This window comes from Alnus glutinosa, chromosome 7 (genome assembly GCF_958979055.1).
Source record: "Alnus glutinosa chromosome 7, dhAlnGlut1.1, whole genome shotgun sequence".
NCBI classification, from domain to species: domain Eukaryota; kingdom Viridiplantae; phylum Streptophyta; class Magnoliopsida; order Fagales; family Betulaceae; genus Alnus; species Alnus glutinosa.
In genome coordinates, this window is record NC_084892.1 from 4,339,863 (window position 1) to 4,361,529 (window position 21,667).

Genomic DNA, 21,667 nt, shown 5'->3' on the forward strand with positions numbered 1-21,667 from the left:
TTCGAGATGAGTAAAAAATGGAGCAAATGACAATCATTTTGAGATTTGTTGATAAAGATGGTTTTATTCGAGAGAGATTCTTTCATATTGTCCATGTCAAAGATACTACTGCATTAACTTTAAAAAAGAAGATATGTGATGTCACTTCTTGTAACGACCTCAAAATTCAGAATATTTAAGGTTAGGGATATGATGGAGGTAATAATATGCGTGGTGAATGGAATGGGCTACAAGCTTCATTTCTTAGAGAATGTCCATATGCATATTATGTGCATTGCTTTGCTCATAAGCTACAATTAGCTTTGGTTGCAGCGTTTAGAGAAGCAAAATCTGTTCATCAATTCTTTGAGAATTTGAATTTTGTCATCAACATTGTTGTTGGTTCTTCAAAACGCAATGATGAATTGCAATCTGCTCAAGTTGCTGAGATTGAAAGTATGATTGCTTCTAATGAAATTGAGACTGGAAGGGGGGCAAACCAAATTGGTACTTTGCAACGACCTGGAGATACTCGATGGTCTTCTCATTTTGATTCTGTTTGTAGCTTGATAAGAATGTTTCATGCTACTTGTTCAGTTCTCGACATTATCTCAAAGGAGGGAACCAACTATTCTCAACGCAGTGATGCTGAAGCGGCTTATATGGTATTAACATATTTGAATTTGTTTTGATATTGCATTAGATGAAAGAGATTATGGGATTTACTAATTGTTTTTGTCAAGCTTTGCAACAAAATTCTCAAGACATTTTAAATACCGTGAAAGTGGTTTCAACTACAAAATCACTTCTTCAAAATTTGAGAAATGAAAAGTGAGAGCATTTCCTTGATACTGTTAAATCATTTTGTGAAAAAAATGAAATTGATGTTCTTGATATGAATGCTCGTTACACTAGAGCTCGAGTAGATCATGTCGCCAAAATGAAGAATCTTCCATGACAATGGAGCATCATTTTAGAATTGATGTATTTATTACTGCAATAGACTTTCAATTGCAAGAAATAGATAATAGATTTAGTGAGCATGCAGTGGAACTTCTTCGTCTTAGTGCCGCTTTAAGCCCTCAAGATGCATACAAATCATTTAAGATCAATGATATATGCAGCTTAGTTAAGAAATTCTATCCTCAAGATTTTATTGAGCAAGAGAAAATCATTTTGAGATTTCAATTGGATCATTATAAGCTTGATGTGCCAAAACATTCAGATTTTCAGAATATGTTCACTTTATCTGAGTTGTGCAGAGGATTAGCAATTTCAGGAAAATCGAAGATTTATAATTTGATTGACAAGTTGATTCGCCTAGTGTTGACTTTTCCTGTTTCTACCGCTACTACTAAACGAGCATTTTTTGCCATGAAACTTGTAAAAACTAAATTACGTAGTAGAATGGAAGATGAGTTTCTAGCAGATAATTTGGTAGTTTATATCGAGAAAGAAATTCTTAAGGATTTCATGACAGAGGTGATAATGGATGAGTTTTATTCCATGAAAAACCGTCAACGTTGAGCACAATTCGAATGAGATATGAAGTTCTTTTTTGATTTTTTTTTTTTTTTTTTTTTTGTACATGTCTATAGCAAACTAGAACACTTTTGTATTCGAAAGAACAGTTATTTTTAAATATGATTTTATAGACATGTAACTTTTGTATACAGTTATAACTTATGATTTATTATGAAGTTAAGTTTAACTGTTTAAGACTTGTTTTCTTTTATTTTACAAGCGGGCGCACATATTTAGGTTCAGCCCCCCCACCAACTAATTCTTGGCTCCGCCCCTGCCTATATGCCACATAAACGGTGTTTATTATATTTATTTTAATATAATATATGGTATTATGGTTATGGTAATTTCTATTAATTTAGATTACCGTAATGGAATCGTTTAATTGATTTAAAATCAATTAATAATATTGTTTCCTTGATAGGAGGAACAATACGATATTTACCATATTAGAAGATCACTCAAATAATATATTTTTGTTCTTCAGATATTCATAGAAATGCTTGAGCAAAGATGACTAGAAGTAAGCCTAAATCCTGTTTTATTTATTTCCGTTGCGCATATTAGTTGAGTATAATATGTTTATATGTTCTAATAAAAAAAAACATATCTTGCTTAGACGCCATTGTAGGGGAAGGTGGGATGTTCGTCGATTATGGCTTTGAAGCCATATAAAATAATGGTTTACTACTCTCTTTCTCACCACACAGGATGCACAACAGGTGTTTGATAAATGATATTCGGTATCCAAAGTTAAACTTCTAATCAATAGCGTTCAATAGCAGAATTCCATTATATAAAATGGCAATGTGACAAACACAATTGATATATATTGCTTCCAGAATCATTGACCAAGGAGATGGTTCCATCAATCCTTTGAAACCAAATGGTTTAGTTCAATTCCCTATAAAATGAGCCACAATGGCTCTAAGCTAGTCTTTTGATTTTACAAATTCCCCACCCTTCCAATCCTTAAACTAAAAGGAAACTTTACAACCTTCTTGTCTTGTCCATCTTCAGTACTCCAAGCACGCTTAAATTGCTCAACCATATCATCGCTCAAAAGCTCCACACCCTTCTCCTTCGCTGTTTGATACGCTGACCACGATCTTAAGTAAGTAAAATAATTATCTAAATCCATCAATTTTTCAGTTGCAAACTGAAATGGCCCAGTGTGATCAACTCCATCCACTGGCTCAAATGGAAAATGGATGCTTCTATACTTGTCCTTCGCTAATTTAACTGCAGGTTCACAATAGGGTTCCGCAGCATTGTTGTAATAGCGTTGGAGGACTGCGTCAACCGAGTCATTAACTTCTGGGGTGAAGTAGGTCCATGCAGCTACGACACCACCAGGTTTTTTGAGTACCCATTTCACTTGCTGGTAGAAATTAGGGAGGTCGAACCAGTGGAGGGCCACGGCAATAGTCACAACATCGATGCTTGATTCAGGAGCAACATTGCTTTCAACCTCGGCTATAGACATGGTGGGAGGGGTGTGTTGGTATCTTATATTGGGTAGCCTTGGCGCCAATGAGAGCTGTGTTGGGCTTGTATCTGTGGCTATCACATTCTTGTAGATCCCAGCTAGCTGCAAATGGTTAAAATGGAATTAGATGTCTCTAGTCGATACCAACTAGCAATGACAGCACTTTATACCAAGGTATAGATGGAGGCATTTACTTTATGGATTGGTATCTTTACAATTAGTTGTTCAAATTGCACGTAATTAACATGGACAACCCTGTAAGTAAGAGATGCGAAACTCACTTGCCCTGAGTAGATGAACCCTGCACCCTGCCCTATGCTACTTGGGCAAGTAGGTCCGCCAAGGGTGGAACCACATTGGAGCTTGGGAGCAGTCGAAAACCTAGACAAATTCCTTCAAAATCAACTTTTTACCCTCCACCTCCCATCCCTAAAAAAGAAAAGTGTGTTTTATTTTTTTGTTCGAAAAATGCTAGAGGTACCAAATCTTTAACTAAGAGATGAGTACCAAAATGATGTGGAACTTACTCATTGGTACCCGTAGCATTTATTTTTATTAATTGTTTTGATTATCTCCAATTAATAAGCTCCACATCATCTTGGTACCAATTTATCGGTAAAAGATTTAGTACCACTAGCATTTCTATTTTTATTTTGCCTTCCACGCAAAATTCTAGTTATGCCCCCAAGTCTGCACCCTTGGCTGCCTAGGAAAATGGGCCCTGCAGCCCCCTCTTTGAATAACATTTTCATTCAACACGACGACTACAAAATTCTCTCCAGCAACGCAAAAAAACCCCAGCATACAAACAACAAAACAAACCCTCCTATACACAGAGACTAGCTCAACCGAACCTCACAGGCAAAATACAACAGAAAAACACCACAAAACAAAACAAAACAAAACAGCAAATCCAAAAGCTTCTCCAACCAGACATGAAAGACTGGAACAAGCACAAACACCACAGGTAGCACCAAACCAGCAACAGCCCCAACCACAAACAAACCCATCCAAACAGGCAACCACTAAGTCAGGACACTCAAAGAGATACCCCAATTATCACAAATCTTTTCATTAACTTCAAAAGACTTAAACTTCCCTTTGTCATACTCCGAGTGCTCACCTCCCAACAAATATGTTGTAAAATCTGATCTTCAGAACTCATTCGATTGCCAAAATTTACAATGTTTCTTTGTTTCCAAATACTGTAAACAGTAGCATCCCAAGCTAGTAGTTTGCACACAATACTAAAGAGACTTTTTCCCTTCCAAGCCTTCAAACCTTCTCTCACAACCTCATCCCAGCCAGAAAAAAGGAACTTAGAAGTACATTTTTTTCATCACTTCTCTCCAAATCGTTTTACTCAGCCTACATTCAATGAACAAATGATCCCTAAATTCAATCATGTTCCTACAAAATAAGCACTTCACATTACCCATCACACCCCATTTCCAAGACCTATCCCCTGTGGAGACGCTGTCACGGAAAGCCAACCACAAGAAAAATGAGTTTCTAGGGATAGCAAAAGAATACCAAATCAACCTTAGGCAATTTCACCCTCATAGCCTCTCAAGTATCTCTACAATTAGAGAACTTCAGATTCTTTGCAAGCAGCCAGGGAGGATCTTGCACACCAAACTTTACAAGAGTCAATCGGCTTTGAATGACAACCAACTCTTCAACCTAGCCGGCAGCCAATTCCAATTCACATCCTTAATCACACTTGACAATTTTGCATCTATTTTACTCCTAGAGTCATAGATGACCCTAAATCCGTATTTATCAAAGAGGATACCATCCAGATACCATGCTTCCAACCACAAAGAAATGGAGGAACAATTTCCAACTTGGAACTTCCGAAAATGTTTAGCTAACTCACGGAGCTTAAGTAATTTTCTCCAACTCCAAGAAGAATCTTGAGGAACTTTGAGAAGCCAAAAACATCTTCCTTTAATCATATTTGAATTTACCAAACCAACCCAAAGAGACCATGTTCTTGCAAAAAGAGACCAGATGTGTCTAAGAATGGTTGCCCTATTCCAATAAACCAAAGTCTTCAAACCCAATCCACCCTCATCGTCAGGCACACATAAAATCCCAGCAACCTTAGTTTTTGCTGAATTAAGCCCATTCACATTTCACAAAAATCTGTCAAATTTTTGCTCAATGAGTCTAATCACTCTCTTAGGCAAAATATATTTGTTCTATTAAGTTATCATTACTTTCCCAATATAATTTCAAATTTTGGGGTCTGCATGATTTGGGACTGCATGTTAAACTTCGTATATATATATATATATATCCCTGTGGCCTAATACTAATAGGAGTCCAAATTCCATACCAATGATGTCCTATTGGTAAATGCATTACTTTCTTTATCATGCAAAGGTTGATCAAAAATTTCTCAGAGCAGTTTGGGCTGGTTGAATCTGGCTCAAAAAAAATGCAAAGTAGATCATGTAAAACCTATACGTTAAAACTTTGGGCATGATTTAATTAATATTTTGACGAAAATGAGGTAAAATGTGGAGTGAGAGTTCAATTACCGTGTACAACAAAATGTTGCAATTTGAAGGAGGAGGAAAGGGAAGTTGAAACTCACCGATCGAGCAGCCTGACCGTTCCCGGTGCCGACGTCCCACGCAAGGTCTTGAGAGGGTGTCTTGGAAGCAATGAATTCAAACAATTCTGGAGGGTAACTAGGCCGACCCTCCGCGTAATTCTCCGCCTGCTTAAGGAACAGCTCTGCCATCTCTCTCTCTCTCTCTCTCTCTCTCTAGTTTTCAGGTTTGATCCATTTAGGCTACCAGCCGACCATTTATAGACTGAAAAAATTGAAGATAATAATAGAAGAGGTGAATCAGACCCACTTTGCTAATGAAAGTCAGGCCGAAGCTTCACCGTAATTTCCTATCAGATAATGGTAGAATAATTTTTTACCAAAATTTCGTACCTATTGTTGACTTGTTGTGGTGAATAATATGCTTAATTCCATATTTTCTTAATAATAATGATGTATTTTTTAAAATTATTATTGCAATTATAATAAATAATTTTAGAAGTTATTTTTTTAGTATTTTTTTATTCCTTTAAAAATAATATAACTTTTAAAATTATTATTTAGTCAAAATTTAATACTAATTAATTATATGCACAATATTAATTTTAAAAGTAACATTATTTTTTCAAGGACATAAAAATGACTAAATAATAACTTTTAAAATTATTCGATTTGTAATTAATTATTAATAAATTTTGATTAAATAATAATTTTAAAAATTACATTACTATTAAAGTGAAACAAAACAAATATAATTATGACTCGTAGAATTATTCGAACAATATGGGGTTGGCGGGCTGCGATGCCTTTTGCAATCTCGCATTAGGGTCAAAAAAAAATTTCATGCCTCTAGCGAGAGTAATGATAGGCAGGGGCCATGTTGCCGGCCCATGCCTGGCCCTTTCCTACGTGGAAAGGGCCATTTCACTTTTATAGTTTTTTTTTTTTTGGTAAAAAAAAAAAAAAAAAAATTCAAAATTCAAAATTTCATCAAAACCAATTCAAAACCCCCAGTTTTCTCATTTCTGTTTCACGAGCTTCCTCCCAAATTCTCCCTCCCTCTCTCCATCTACCCCAAAATCTTTCCACCGTCGACCACCACGCACGACCCGCCACCGTCGGTCTGGATCTCCGGCTGTCTTTCATCTCCGACAGAGCGACCGCCAACGAGGTCCCCCACCGTCTGTATCCATTTTTTTGGTCCCCAAAACCATTTCCCCCCAAATCTTTCCCTCCCTCCCTTCCTCCCTCTCTCCATCTCCTCTCCTCTCCTCAACCCCACCGTGGATCAATCACAAGCCCGCGACTCCACTGTTGGTTCTCCATCTCCGGCCAAAACCCAACCACTGGGGTTCTCCATCCCCGGTTCGGCTCCGCTTCGACAAGATTGACTTTGGGAAAAGAGGAACAGAGTGGAACAAGATGACGCGATCTTCTCTGCATGACTGGAATAGAAATTTAGCAACCATGGTGAAGTGGTCACCTTATGCAAGTGAAGAGGATCTTCTTAAGCAGGTAAGTCTTCTTTTGGTTTTTTCAATTTTATCCATTGTTCTTTGTTTTTTTTTTTTACCAAAGGGAGAAGGATATGTATAAGAAAAAGGAAAAGACTAGGAGATTTATTTCAAAAGGATATGTATAATGACATTTCTCATTTTATCATTATTTATCATTCTTTGTTTCATGTAGTTCAATTCCCTGAAAGATCATGGGACACGAATAATTATATACAACCTTTTGGGAGGATGATGAAGGAAATCTTAAACTTGATTTTGACACCGATCAACATGTAAGTTTTTATCACTCTTACTTTCATCTTGGGATTTTTCTTGGTGCATGGTTCAAGCAATTTTTGATTAGGCTGATTATTTATAATTTTCAATGTGATAGGACATTCAACTTAGAGGAGTCAACCAAGATGAGAAGAGCATACAAATGTCAAAACAATATCCAAACTCTAGACACTTCTTAACTTATCGACACTCATTAAGGGTATGTATAAATTTCTCACTTGAGTTTAATTAATATGAAACATCATTGTCTACTCATTGGTAATGCCCCCACTGAATAAAATTTCTTCTAAATTCTCATCTGGTCTTTATTCCACTCACATGGATTCTTTAATCTACTATGGATACTTTAATCTACTATAACTTGGAGTTTTAAATTCTAATAACTACAGTTTCTGCTTTTCAGTTTCTAGCCTGAATATTGTACTAAACATAACTTATTACTGTATTTTGTTTCAGTAATGATTAATTAGTTAACTGCAATATTTTTTACTTGCTTAAGAAGTTATCAGTACAAGTCCTTGCATGACTTCTATGGTTAGTGACAATATTTCTGGATTTCATCTTTGCCAGAGTTACGCATCAATTCTCTATCTCAGACTTCCACCGAAGTTCAGAATTATTTTGCGTGGGAAAGATGTTCAACATCATAACATAGTGAATGACATGATGTTAGCAAAGGAGATAACATACAAACCCCTGCATCTTCAAAAAGATTCAAATGTAATGTTATTTTTAAGATTCATTCATGTACTTGATTTAGCATAGTTGCCTGCATGCCTTCCATTTTACTATAACCTGTTTTTGTCTTAATGCTGTAAACAGATGGTTGCCCTAGGGACAATTGGGTTTGTAAAGGATGCCAAATCTCATATTGATATTCGGGGGTTCAATATTTATCATAAAAACCGATTAATTAAGGTTTGTTTTTCTTGTTCTTCTGTCCATTACATATTACAGAAAATGTATTTTTCCCATGATTGAATCCAGCTATCATGGTTGAGACTAGAGCTACAAAGTCATTGCGCTTTATGAGTGTTCTTTTGTCCATTACATTCTCTTTTGTTGTCTTCTTTGACATGCAAAATTATTTTTTTATCAGCCATTCTGGAGGGTCTGGAATCCTGCAGGTAGCGATGGTCGCGGAGTCATTGGTATTGTTTCAATCTATTATTGTTTTTTCGCATTTGTTGACAAGTTTTAATGTCATTACTTACTCAACTTTACTCTTTGTTCTGTCCTCTTTATGCAACAGGTGTATTGGAAGCTAATTTTGTTGAACCAGCTCATGACAAACAGGGCTTTGAGCGTACAATAGTGCTTTCGAGACTCGAGCAGAGATTAATTAAAATCCAAAGGAAATACTAGTGTGTTTCTTCAGCTATTTGTATTCAGAAAATCCGAGGCAATGAACAACTTAATTCTGATCAGAAGTATTTTTCTTAGGGGCTCAAACTGCCAGGAAATTGGTTATATGCTGCAAGGCGACATTCAAGTGTTTCTCCAGACAAAGAATCTTTAGCATCTTGCAAAGAGAAATGTAATTCCCGCACAAATCAGAATGGAAGTGGTTCGCCAAGTGGGGGTTCTAAACCGAAGTCCACTGTGAGCTGCTTAAGAAGCTCAAGGAGCTAGAAGGCAAGAAGGGTTGAAGCTGCCACCAGCCTTGACTTTTGTAATTAACTCAAACTAAGTCTATTTTATAGGGTTTGCACTCATCCTTAAATGTGACATATCATTAGGAACTTCTTGAGAAGAACCTACTTTGTGTTTTATGGGTCCTGTTGGATTTTGTATTTAATGAAACCATTACAGGAGTAATTCTTCAAGCAAGATTTTAACCACAATCTTATTGAATCTCTTCAATCTTATTGAATCTTGTTCTCACCATACCTAAAATGTAAATATCAAATAAGCGTTTTACAAGTAATTTCAACTCATTCATGGAATTCTGTTGTTGTGAAACTACAATTGGTAGGAAACATATCAACATTTCAACTCATTCGTGAAAGACTGAGAGACAGCCATCATGTAATGGTCAAACTACAAAGTAGCAACAATCGGAGGGCAAAAGGCTGCAAATACATAGCAACAAACGCAGCCATCTATAAGCTGCTACCTTGAAAGTGTGTTATACTCTTGATAGGACTAATACATGAATTCTCAACTATTAAATCTCATGAAAACTAAGCAAAAAGTCTACTGGCATAGTTTTTATAGCACTATAAAAGGCGTAAAGGCAAATAAATTGGAAAAAAAACTAAGCAAGATGGTTATTATTAGGTATGCCCCTAGTAGGTTGCTGCATGCAGGAGATCACTGCATGTCCAAAATTCTTAGGTTCACAACCCCATCTTTTCTCCAAATCTTAGATTACTGCAGCTTCAACACCTTATCCTGAACTTGAGCCCATCTTTTCTCCAAATCTTGAACTACCCCTTCTGTTGAACTCTGACAGAATTGAACAATATGTAAGTGAAAATAACAAAAAATCAATTTTTACAAATAAAAATTAGAAAATAAAAAACTAAAAGGAAATTAGGACCCATGTGGAAAAGTGTTCAAAGTTGAAATGCTTAATTAAAGAGTTCAAATCAATGAAAATGGCAAGAAATATATTTCTAAATGAAAATGAACTTCACTCTTGAACTATACATATCATAGTTGACATAATCAGTGCGTTCATAAATGAAAATAACAGTTTTCATGGGCATCGATCATCTGCAAGTTACCTTTCTGATCAATTGAATGAGAAACAATTTTATTTCATATTTCAAATCATAATGTTGCAGTCAATTAATATGCTAATTGCCAAATATGCATTTTTATCAAAACCATACGGGAACTTCAATTCAGTCATATATATATATATATAGAAAATTATTAACAACAATGAAAGTTTTGCTATCAAATAAAGGATGCGTAATTTTTCCTTACTAGTCCAATAAAATCAATTTTTGTTTTTTGGATGAGTAAACAAACCCAAAAAATACAATAGAAATATAGGGGAAGCAAAGCAAACAGCTCCCTAAACGTCCCTCAGATAAAGAAAGCAACACAACCAAAAAGCTAGATAGCTACAAAACATTCAAGTTAGGCCAACAACACAGAGAAAACCACAACCCAACATAACACAAGGAAGAAACTGCCAATACGAAAAAACAGTCCAACAGCAAATTGCACACCAACAAAACTAGCCATTGAGCAAAATAGTTTCAAAGAAACCTTACAAGCACACCAACCATCTATTTATAACACAATGTCCAAGAACGCACTGGTTAATTAAATCCCTACTCTTCCACATGAACAGTATAGTTCAAAAGTGAAGTTCATGTATGAGATGAATGTAATTAAAGACTTAGCCTGTTTGGTTGATAAGGAGTCAGTTTTAGGGAGTAAAGCAAACATACCAAGAAGGAGATGAATGTAATTAGACCAAACAGGCTAAGTCTTTAATGTATGTTCAATATGAAAGAAAGTTGGCTAAAACTAACTTGAATATTACATAGTATCCAATCTTTAACTTGAATATGATGGACACTTTAAATGGTTACATCATGTGATGGATTTCAAAGTTGTATATCTGTTTTTTTTTTTTTTTTTTTTTTTCATTTCTTTTTATTTTGGGTGTATACTGTATAGACAACTTCTCATTAATTATTTACTATAAGAATATGTTCTTCTCTTTGGGTTTCCTTAGATCTTTAACAAATAACAAAGTTATATACTGAATTGCACCATTCTTCTTCAAGCAAGCGAAAGATATAGGAGTGGACGAAACTGAAGAAAGGCAGGAGCAACAAAGGCACACAAAGGTGAAAACCAATATTTGACAACCAAACAAGCCTAATTACTCAGTATACCGAGAGAGGAAAAAAATGAAGGAAAGGTGTTTGCTTTAATACCTGACGGGGACCTAGACTTGAAGGAGATGGAAGAGGGCCGGAACTGGAAGACGGCCAGTGGTTGGGTTTTGGCCGAAGATGGAGAACGACGAGGTGGGTCGTGCGTGGTGGTCGACGGTGGCGGAGCTGGGTCACAGTAGCTGGAACTAGAAGACAGGCGGTGGTTGGGTATGGGTCGTCGGAGATGGCGCCTGGCAGTACCTAGTGGCCGGAGATGGAGATGGAGATGGAAGTAGGCAGTGGTCGACGGTGCTCGTGCGAAATTGGTCGCCGGAACTGGAAGAACGACGGAGCTCCGAACGGTGGCGGGTCGTGCGTGGTGGTCGACGGTGGGGAAGATTTTGGGGTAGATGGAGAGAGAGAGGGAGAATTTGGGGGGAAGCTCGCGAAACAGAAATGATAAAACTAGGGGTTTTGAATTTGTTTTGGTGAAATTTTGAATTTTGAATTTTTTTTTTTTTTTCAAAAAAATAAATAAAAAAAAACTATAAAAGTGAAATGGCCCTTTCCACGTAGGAAAGGGCCGGGCAGGGGCCGGCAACATGGCCCCTGCCTATCATTACTCATCTAGCTATGAAGAGGGTAGTGATTGGGAGGAGGCCAATGACCGGCTCCCTCCCTCAATAATATTAAAAAATCAACTTTCAATGCGCTTTTTATTTTTTATATTATTTTATTTCTTCTTTTGCATTGAAAGTTGGTTTTTTAATATTATTGAAGGGGGAGGGAGCTGGTGGCCTCCCCCAATCACTACCCATAGACACGTTAATCGCCATGGATGACGAAGCAAGAGGGTAGGTAATCACAACAACGTCTACGCCACGTTGTTGACTACCACAGTACTAATCATCAGCTACGTCATAAAAGGGAAGTTAATATGTAATCAAAATTGTCTTTGGTTAAATATTAACGGCTTAACAGCTTTATAAAAGTCACGAACTGATATGTGATGTAATTTGTCTTTGTAAATTATCTATATGATATAATTTAGCTCTCTTTGTTTTGACCATTATTTTATATTGAAAATTAAATTTGATTAAAATATTTTAAAAATACTCTTATTTTATCTATTAAAAAACTAAAATTATCTTTTGGATTTATTAGTCAGTAGAAAAATACTTTTTTTTAAAAAAAAAAATAAAATCTAATTATTTTTTTTAAAAAAAAAAAAATTAAGGATAAATGTAAAATCATTCTTTGTGGTTAGCCAAAAATAAAAATCGCTCATAGTGGAACAAAAAAAATTAATAATTCAAAAGTCTTTGAAATAGGCAAAAATAACAATTTAGTCTTTGCAGTCAAATTCCGTCAAAACAGTTTATGGATTCCATTAGCGTTTCACATGTAATCACCAATAGAATAATGACACATGTCACATTTTTTTTTTCTTCAAAAAATATGAATAAATTTAAAATTTAAATACATAAAAATTTAAAACTTAACAAATTAATTTTTGAGATAAATTTAGAATCAATTTTTGTGGTTGACCTAAATTACATATCGCTTATTGCGTTATAAAAAATAATTCAAAGGTGAGAGTGGATTTCGAGGCTAGTGCCACCCCCGACCCATGGGGTGGCCGTGTGGACACCTCCATCAGTTGGGGTGGTAGTAAGCCACCCTAAAGGAGGCTGGCGCCACCTTTGGAGCCACCCTAGAGTAGGAGGTTTTTTCCATTTTTTTCTTTCTTTTTCAAAAAAAGAAAAATTAATTTTTTTTTTCTATCCCCACAAGAATACAATGGGGAGAATTTGGCCAAAGTCATCACGTGCATGGCACGTGACCAATTTTTCGTCACAATTGGCTCTAATTCCATTTCATTATGTGTACATGTTACGAATTGAGTAAGAGCATTATTGGTATCTTCACTAATATAGTTGTTTGGCTATTTTACTGAATCAATTTGGTGAAAATGTACAACATGACTCCTAGCAGCCTTGAAATTGGTGAAAAAAATATGGTGAGTGGACGGTCTGCATTGTTCCCTCACCAAATTAATAAAATACTATTAAAATTCTATCTTTTCCTTTTTTATTTTTTAATTTATCAATAATGCATCACACACTGCCTCCATTTTGAAAAATATTATTTAAATTGAATAGTGATAGTGAATAGCTAAAATAGTGAAGCTGCTAGATGTATTTTTAAAGAGTGGATGGCTAAATTAGAGAAAAAGTAGTTTTTAGCTATTTTGATTAGTAAAATTTGATGAGGTTATTAAAAATACTCTAATTAGTCGTGAAATGGCAAGTAATAAAAGGGGTATCTTGAAAATTAGAAAAATAAAATAAAATAAGGGTTAAATACCTTTTTGCCTCATGGATTTTAACAAGTTTATTTTTTTCCTTCTCAGTTTCACTTTCGATCACATGAGGTACATCGCTTATAGACATATACCCAAATATTACCTCCGTCCATCTTCCATCAAGAAAATTAACGAAATTTGATGTCAAACTAATCAAAATTTGACACGTGTCATATACCTTATTAATATATATATATATATATATATATAACTTAAATGTAAAAATCAAGAAAAAAATAATTAAAAAAACAAAAAATTAAAATTAAAACTAATAATAATAATAATAATAATAATAATAATAATAATAAACAGCCCAAAGGCACCCCCATTTTGGCTGATGGGGAGTGGCTAACAATGGTGTAAATTCGGCCTGTTATAACCGGGTACCAAACAATAACTGGCACTAGCGCCGGTTATGGATTTTAACACACACACACACACACACACACACACACACACACACACACACACACATATATATATATATATATATATATATATATTAAAATTTAAAGAATTAAAATTACTAAATTACTAAATTAGCCTTGGGTTAATGTAACAGGTATATTAGTAGTGTATGAGCTGGGTTATTAGCAGTGGGTTAAATGGGCTTAGCCCAATCCAATTAATAGTCTTTAGATAAGGGCTATGTCTATATAAGGCCTAATAAACTAATGGAGGATTATGAAAATGATATTAGTAAATTGTTTACTGTGGTAAACTTGGAGGCTGAGCACCTCGAATGCTCTGGAGACCGGACATCTCGAATCGTCAAATTCTATCCTTTTGTTCAATTCAATACAAATACATTACCGATTAATTTCTTCATCAATTCATCATTTTATTCTGTTTTCATCTCAATTTCCTTTACAATTCTGAAATATAAACCCTAAATTCCTACAGAGATAATAAATATGATACAGTTAACAAGACTGTATTGGTAAACAAGAACTCGTTGCAAGTGTTGTGGGATGTGCAGGATTGGTTGTTTAGCAGCCCTGGCATGGGGCATGTTTTGTTTGTATTCAAGCCAGGGCCCAGGGGCACCAGAATGTGAAAGTGACATTGAGGGCAGAAACTATTGACAGCGATGGCACCACTAGTGGGTATTACTCTACTCGGACTAATGCTAATGTAACGTCACCTGAATTCTGCCTTTTTCTTCATGCTTGGAACTTGGAAGATTGAGTTGTCACAGTTTTACTTTTACATACATATATTTATGTAGTTATCCATGAAGTCAACATTTTGGCAAGATTACAATGAAGAGCAATATTATTAACTTGATTTACTTAAAAAAAAAAAAATTGAAAATTATTTGGGCCCAACACTTTTTTTTTCGCCCGCTGTATATACTTGGCATGATTATTGCAGTCTGCAGAGGATCTTTCATCGGTTTAGTGCTGCCTGTGGCTATCATATTGGGCCAAAATAGACTAAAATGTTTTTTATTTTTAATTATTATTATTATTATTTTTAATGGCTAAAAATGTTTAACAGAAGCCAAAAAAAAAAAAAAAAAGGTTCAATACTCAAAATAGGCCCAAACATTCAATTTTTTTTTAAATTTTAGTACCCAATCCGAATAACCGGGTACCAACCGATAACTGCTAGTTAACCACTGGTTGTTACAAACCCAGTTATCGGAGTCGGTTGGTGATTTTGGCCAACCGGCTTTGAGCTTTCACCCTAGTGGCTAAGCCACCTCCCAGGGCTTAGAGGGTGGCTTGATCACCTCCAAATGGTAAAATGGGGGTTCAAAACCACTCCCAATAGCCTTGGGGGTGCCACGGCCACCCCCGTAAGACTTGGGGGTGGTTTCGGTCACCCCTATAGTCGGTATGGGGTGGCTGAACCACCATCAATAAACAAAAATTCTTACATTTTATTTTATTTTATTTGTCTCTATAGCCCCTTGGGGTGGCTGTGTCACCTCTAATTGGCTTGTGGTTGGTTTCGGCCACCCCCTACATTTAGTTAGTCTTGGGGGTGGCTGAACCACCATCAATGAGCCAAAATCCCTACATTTTATTTTATTTGTCTTTTTAGCCCTTTGAGGGTGGCTGTGTCATCCCTAATTGGCTTAATGAAGGTTTCGGCTACCCCTACAGTTAGTTAGTTTTGGGGGTCGCTCGATCACCCCTATAGGCCATATGAGTGGTTTCGGCCACCTCAAAAAAAAAAAAAAAAAAAAAAAAAGGTAAGTGTTCTCATTAGGGGTGACTGAAACCATTCCCAAGGGGCTAAAAGGACAAAATAAAAATAAAAATGTAGGGATTTGACCCATTAGAGGTGGCGGAAACCACCCCCAACCACCTCTTTAGTGTTTTTTTTTTTTTTTTTTAAAGTTTTATGTGTTTTGTTTTGTTTTTTTAATTATTTTTCTTGATTTTTACGTTTATTTTTTTATTTTTTTATTAAGGTATATAACACGTGTCAAGTTTCAATTCATTTAACGTAGAATTTCGTTAGTTTTATTGACGACAGATGGTATAAGTAGTATTTGGGCATATGCCTATAAATAAGATACATCATGTGATCGAAAGTGAAAATTGATAGACGAAAAAAATGAAGTTGTTAAAACCCAAAGGGTAAAAATGTATTTAACTCAAAAAAAATAAACAATATCTTACTTCGAGGAACTTAACCTTATGGACAATCGAGATTTTTTTATTCTTTAAAAAAAAAACAAATGAATCAAGATTGTCTTAAAGTAAAAGAGTAATACTATTATTCACATTTATTTATTACATTCACTCATATAAAGTGTTTTAAGTGATTTTTATTTTTTTATTTATTTATTTTTAACATGACTAATATCAGAATGCACTTAAAATATGCCATGTTAAGTATGAAATGAGTATGTTCATATTTATTTATTACAGTCACTCATGTAAAGTAGTTTGAATGATTTTTATTTATTTTAAGTGACTAACATGAGAATGCACTTAAAACGTAGTCAATATAAAATAAGTGTGCTAAGAGATAAATATAAAATCAACTACCTAATGATGCTAATCCTTTCTTCTTCTTCTTTTTTGATTAAAAATGCTAATCCTTTCTTATCGAAGATAACTTATGTTTTTTTTTTTTTTTTTTTTTTTTTTAATAAAAGAGAGCCCTAATCTTTTGAATCACATTTCGTTTTTTTTGGGGTCCAAACCGAAGGACTTGCTAACCCGATCCTCCTGATTCCTGGGTCAGTTGGAGCCTTGGAGGATTCGGATTTCGGACCCTTTTGAAGGAAACAGGTCTACCAAAAGAGGCATTTCAAAGGAACAATTCCCTCCTCAGTCCTCTCTCAAGTCGTGGTGTAGACCGTGCGGTGCCGACGACGTCGTACAATGGAAATGGCTCCCATTCCGAGCGAGACGTACAAGCTAGGGTTTATCGGGGCGGGAAAATTGGCGGAGAGCATCTCCAGAGGAGTGGTCCGATCCGGCGTGTTGCCTCCTTCCCGTATCCGTACGTCCCACTCCAACGCCGACCGCCGCAACGCCTTCCAGTCCTTCGGTGTCACCGTTCTCCCCCGCAACGACGACGTATCATCCATCCCTTCCCCTCCGCGCTCTCTTTTTCGTTTTCTTTTCTGCTCTTAGACTGGAATTCGATTCCTATTTTCTCATGCTGACAGGTGGTTGAAGATAGTGATGTGGTCATTTTCTCCGTAAAACCTCAAGTTGGTATAATTTCATTAAATTCTTAGTAATAGGAATCAAAACCAAATTTAGACGTTTATGGATAATATTTTCGTAGATGCTGTTGTTGTGAGTTTCTCTATTGCATAATCATTTCCACATTTTTCTGTTTTTGCAGTCAAAGATGTAGTCTTGCAGTTGAAGCCACTGCTTTCGGAAAAGAAGCTTCTGGTTTCGGTTGCTGCTGGAATCAAATTGAAAGATCTGGAGGTTTGTGAAACAGAGTGCTTTCTTACTAAATGAAAATTTCACTCTTTTACCATACGTTTGAGTTCTTAATTTTCAAACTCTACATACTTCATTGAAGTGATCTGTTTCATTCAGGAATGGGCTGGTCAAAGCCGATTTATTAGGGTAATGCCAAATACTCCATCAGCTGTAGGCGAGGCAGCAAGTGGTATAATTTTATTTTTTATATTTATTTTTTGTTTAATGTATAATTTTCATCACCTCCATCTTGCAAAATTTATCATGTTAAATCATACTTCTTGTTTTACCAAGTTGTAATTTTTTTTTCCTGACTTTTGTTTAAGGTTACTCAATACCAAATGCACCCGCAACTTTGCTGGGATGACTGATTTTACCCTGTTCGTTAATCATCCTTCCTTTGGCTTTTAAGCTAGAATTCTGCCTCCTGTAAATCATAAAAAAAAAATAGCAATGCATTTTGTTAGGGGCCTCATATGACAAATGTGGGAAATTGAGTATACTCATAGCGAATTCATATTCCCTAACTTCATAGTGAATTTTCTTTTTCCCTGTTTAAATTGTGTATGGATTTGTTAGTATTGAAGTTTATGACCTGGAAATCACTGCAGCTCATCGTGATGGGTGCATTTGTTAATATCATCTGTTCTCAAAGTTTATGTGCGAGCAGGGGGATATAATAGTGTACTCATTTCTTGGCCCATAGAGAGTAATAATATGTATATTATGAATGATATTTGCTATATGAGGTCGATTCTTATAGTTCATTGTAATTAGTTAGAAGGCCACGTTGTGTGTCACTTTCAAATAATATGAGGGCATTAGTTTCTCATATACAAGTTATCTTTCAAAGATTATGAGGGCAAGCAATGCCTTTCCCTTGTTTGAAACATCTAGTTACCTTTGGAATAATTTCCTGACACGGAGACTTCAAATATTTGCTTTGCACAGGTTTACAAAATATGTGCAACATGTGGTCTTAGTAACAGCATGAATGAAAAAAGAAAAAAAAAACATGAAAAAGGTTGAGGAAGGGCTAATTACTGTAATACAGTAGATTTGTTCATATATATATATATATATATATATATATATATATATAATTACTGTAGAAGGTGAAAGCATTGAATCTCTTAGCTGATGACAAGAGTAATAGAATCTCGGAAACCACAACCAGTTGTACAGTAATTGTACAGAAAAGAATTTATCAAGGTTCCACTAAGCTCTGTATCATTAAATGTACCGTTATTTCTCTTCTACCAAGCTGTCCACACAATATAAAGTGGTACTGCCTCCCTATCCACACTACTCCCATGGCGATGAGATTTTCCTCTCGAAACTGCAAATTCTCCACCAGTCCCAGGCATCACCTGTTGTATCCTGAATAGAGATAAAGCTAAGGACCTAATCTCACGCACTGCAACACCTTTTGTTTGCACATTTTATCAAGAGGTTGAACATGGATCATAAGAACACCATTTCCTCTGTCACACGAATCTTTCTACTCTTCAAATCTTGTAGTTCTTGTTTGCATTACTTTCTTTTGCATCTACTTTTGTGAAAAACATCAAAATGGAAGGGTCTCTAATCTGCTTGCATTTGGTAGTTATGAGCTTGGGAGGATCTGCAACAAAAGAAGATGGAGACCTAATTGCTAAATTATTTGGATCAGTTGGCAAGATGTGGAGAGCCGATGAGAAATTGTTTGATGCAATCACTGGTCTGAGGTATATGGCATCTGTGAATGCATAAGAGCCATACTGTTTAATACCTTGCCACACAAAACTTATATTCAATGGTTTTAGCCAGTTTTATTTAAAAAAGTTCCTGGGTTGATCAAGCGAGCACAAATTATGTATTTGTATTTGCAGAGACAGAGATTAGCCGGCTGCAATTTATTTTAACGTAGATTCTTTTTCCTGAAAATGTTCAGTGGCAGTGGCCCAGCATATATATACTTAGCCATAGAAGCTTTGGCTGATGGAGGAGTGGCTGCAGGTCTACCACGAGAACTTGCACTGGGTCTAGCTTCTCAAACTGTAAGTACATTTATACTGGCATTATGTTCTCATTCAATTAGTCATTTAGTTTGCTGATGCTTTTACAGGAACTAGGAGTTGATTGATCTCTTGGCAAGATACTTTTAAGCTCACTCCAAATCACCAAAATATATAAATAACTAGATATTAACAATAGATCATTAAATGTAGTAACTTTGACAGCTCTTAGCTGGAAGTGAAGTATGGATTTCCTTAGAGCAAATACTATTGTCAGTCTGCCAGAAATAAAACTTGTATCATTAGCAGCAGAAAAGCCAAACTCATCAAGATTTAATTGTTGAATTTACAGATGTTTGTTGTCAAATTAATATTTAGGACAAGGTTGTTCGTGTATTATGTAGGATCGTGTCAAATGTATGGCGCAAGTTGTTGGGCCGAACTGCAGTTTTCATTGGGCGATACAAGTTGGTGTCATGTAAAATACATTATATGCACAAATAATGCATTTGAAGATCTCAAGAAAATTGCAAACTCATAACAAGAGAAAAGAATGTTGAAGAATGTCATAAAATATATGGTGTACTCTTTACTTATCAAAAATATATATATATGGTGTACTCTTAAGTTTGAGACCAGAATTAGCTTACGTGAAGTATCTTACATGTGTTACACTGTTACTACTCTCTTTCATCAACTGCAGCAGATTACTACGTTATCAAGAATACTATAAAAACAAAGAATTATTTAGAATTTGATTTGTAACCAAATATATAACATAGGCCTGAAAGCTAGACTACATTTACTCCCCAAAAAAATGTCTGCTAGAACAACTGGATTACACAGACTGCTTGGAATAGGAAAAAAGAATAGTAAATTACCTAATCATTGCAAGTGCCTATTGCGAAATGTTCAAACATCTAGAATAAAGGATTTCATTTATTTATACATATGTAATTTTTTTGGGGGGAGTGGCGAGGGGAAGGCTCAAAGTAGAGTAGATTTGCTGGCTTTTACTTGTATATGCCCCTCTAAACATTAGCAGTGTGCCCTTTGGTTGTGGGGCAAGTGAATTTTAATTGATGTTTCTTTTGCAGGTATTAGGAGCAGCATCGATGGTCACTAAAACTGGGGAGCATCCGGGTAAGCTTAAAGATGATGTTGCATCCCCTGGTGGGACTACAATTGCTGGTATTCATGAGTTGGAGAAAGGTGGATTCCGTGGAACTTTGATGAACGCTGTTATTGCTGCTGCTAAGCGCAGCCGAGAACTGTCCCAAAGCTAGCCATATCAATTTATTCTTTGTCAACACTAGTAATGCTGTTAGGACATTGGAATCTGCCTTTCTATTTTATTTATTTGCTTTAACTTTGAATAGGTGAGCTCCTGGCCCTTCTTTTTGTGGCTTATGGCTGTATACATTTTTCGGCTAATTAATGGTTTAGCTTGCTTTATAGAAAGGTGAAAAAACAGTTTGCTTCCTGCTTATCGATCGCACAACTTCATCAAACTTAAAAAGAGTCATAAAACAAGTTACTTGTTAACAAAAGTGCATGTGCACATTTGATTCCTGACTTGATATATGAAAATGGTTCAAAGATCCTAAATTCCTCAAGCAAAAAACTTTACATGTTTGCATGTATAATGTTTACTACTTGAACAATAATGTTTTTACATCAATAACCAATTAGCTTGCTTTAGAGGGGCTCACTTCCCATTGGAAACCTCCTGTTTCCTCCCATCTTCGGTTGGATGGACCACGAGTTATAGAAGAATGATCTAATGCTAGTTTTAAAGCAATGCCTTGATTAATATTGAGTAACGTCTGTTATCACATGTAATTCTTCTCGTTTAAGGGCTCAAAGCCTCAAAGCATGAGGTATCGTTCAATACACCTCTCCTCTTCTGGGAAAAGATGATGCCAACTAGGTATATTAGTAGATTAGGATAAAAGCAAAGATCAGTTCCATGAAATTACGTTGTATATGATACTAATCTTGCTCGATGGATAAAGTAAGATGCATAAAGTCATTATTAATAATAAAAGTGTCTATACTTAATTCCCAACTTAACATTCGAATAAAAGTAACAGTCCTGTGTTTCCCGTGCTAAAGTTTCCAAGTACTAGGACGACAGCCTTATCACCAGATTTAATTGCCTTGTTGCGTGCAAACTTGCTACGACCGGAATGGAGCATCAGCATTTGCTGTTC

At 35.6% G+C, this 21,667-nt stretch overlaps 3 protein-coding genes, 1 long non-coding RNA gene and 1 pseudogene across 4 annotated transcripts; 3 read left to right on the top strand and 2 right to left on the bottom strand.

Annotated features, from left to right (window-relative positions):
* The first annotated feature begins 206 nt into the window (after positions 1-206).
* LOC133872676 (uncharacterized) lies at positions 207-1,506 on the top strand. The gene is made up of 2 exons (XM_062310253.1): positions 207-644; positions 895-1,506. Exons 1-2 carry the CDS (start codon positions 207-209, stop codon positions 1,504-1,506), a joined length of 1,050 nt encoding a protein of 349 aa, XP_062166237.1.
* A 766-nt stretch (positions 1,507-2,272) lies between these two features.
* LOC133873010 (uncharacterized) lies at positions 2,273-5,806 on the bottom strand. Its single transcript, XM_062310714.1, has 2 exons — positions 5,595-5,806; positions 2,273-3,094 (listed from the first exon to the last, which is right to left on the bottom strand). The coding sequence occupies exons 1-2, from the start codon at positions 5,742-5,744 to the stop codon at positions 2,450-2,452; spliced, it is 795 nt and encodes a 264-aa protein (XP_062166698.1). The 5' UTR covers positions 5,745-5,806; the 3' UTR covers positions 2,273-2,449.
* Positions 5,807-6,395: 589 nt separating this feature from the next.
* Positions 6,396-9,072, top strand: LOC133872677 (protein MICRORCHIDIA 4-like; annotated as a pseudogene).
* Positions 9,073-9,344: 272 nt separating this feature from the next.
* Positions 9,345-11,703, bottom strand: LOC133873473 (uncharacterized). Its single transcript, XR_009901127.1, has 2 exons — positions 11,248-11,703; positions 9,345-9,793 (listed from the first exon to the last, which is right to left on the bottom strand). It is a non-coding gene; the product is annotated as an uncharacterized LOC133873473 (long non-coding RNA).
* A 5,006-nt stretch (positions 11,704-16,709) lies between these two features.
* LOC133873006 (pyrroline-5-carboxylate reductase) lies at positions 16,710-20,850 on the top strand. The gene is made up of 7 exons (XM_062310709.1): positions 16,710-17,094; positions 17,187-17,235; positions 17,369-17,460; positions 17,575-17,647; positions 19,064-19,184; positions 19,391-19,496; positions 20,552-20,850. The coding sequence occupies exons 1-7, from the start codon at positions 16,897-16,899 to the stop codon at positions 20,738-20,740; spliced, it is 828 nt and encodes a 275-aa protein (XP_062166693.1). The 5' UTR covers positions 16,710-16,896; the 3' UTR covers positions 20,741-20,850.
* The last annotated feature ends 817 nt before the right edge of the window (positions 20,851-21,667 follow it).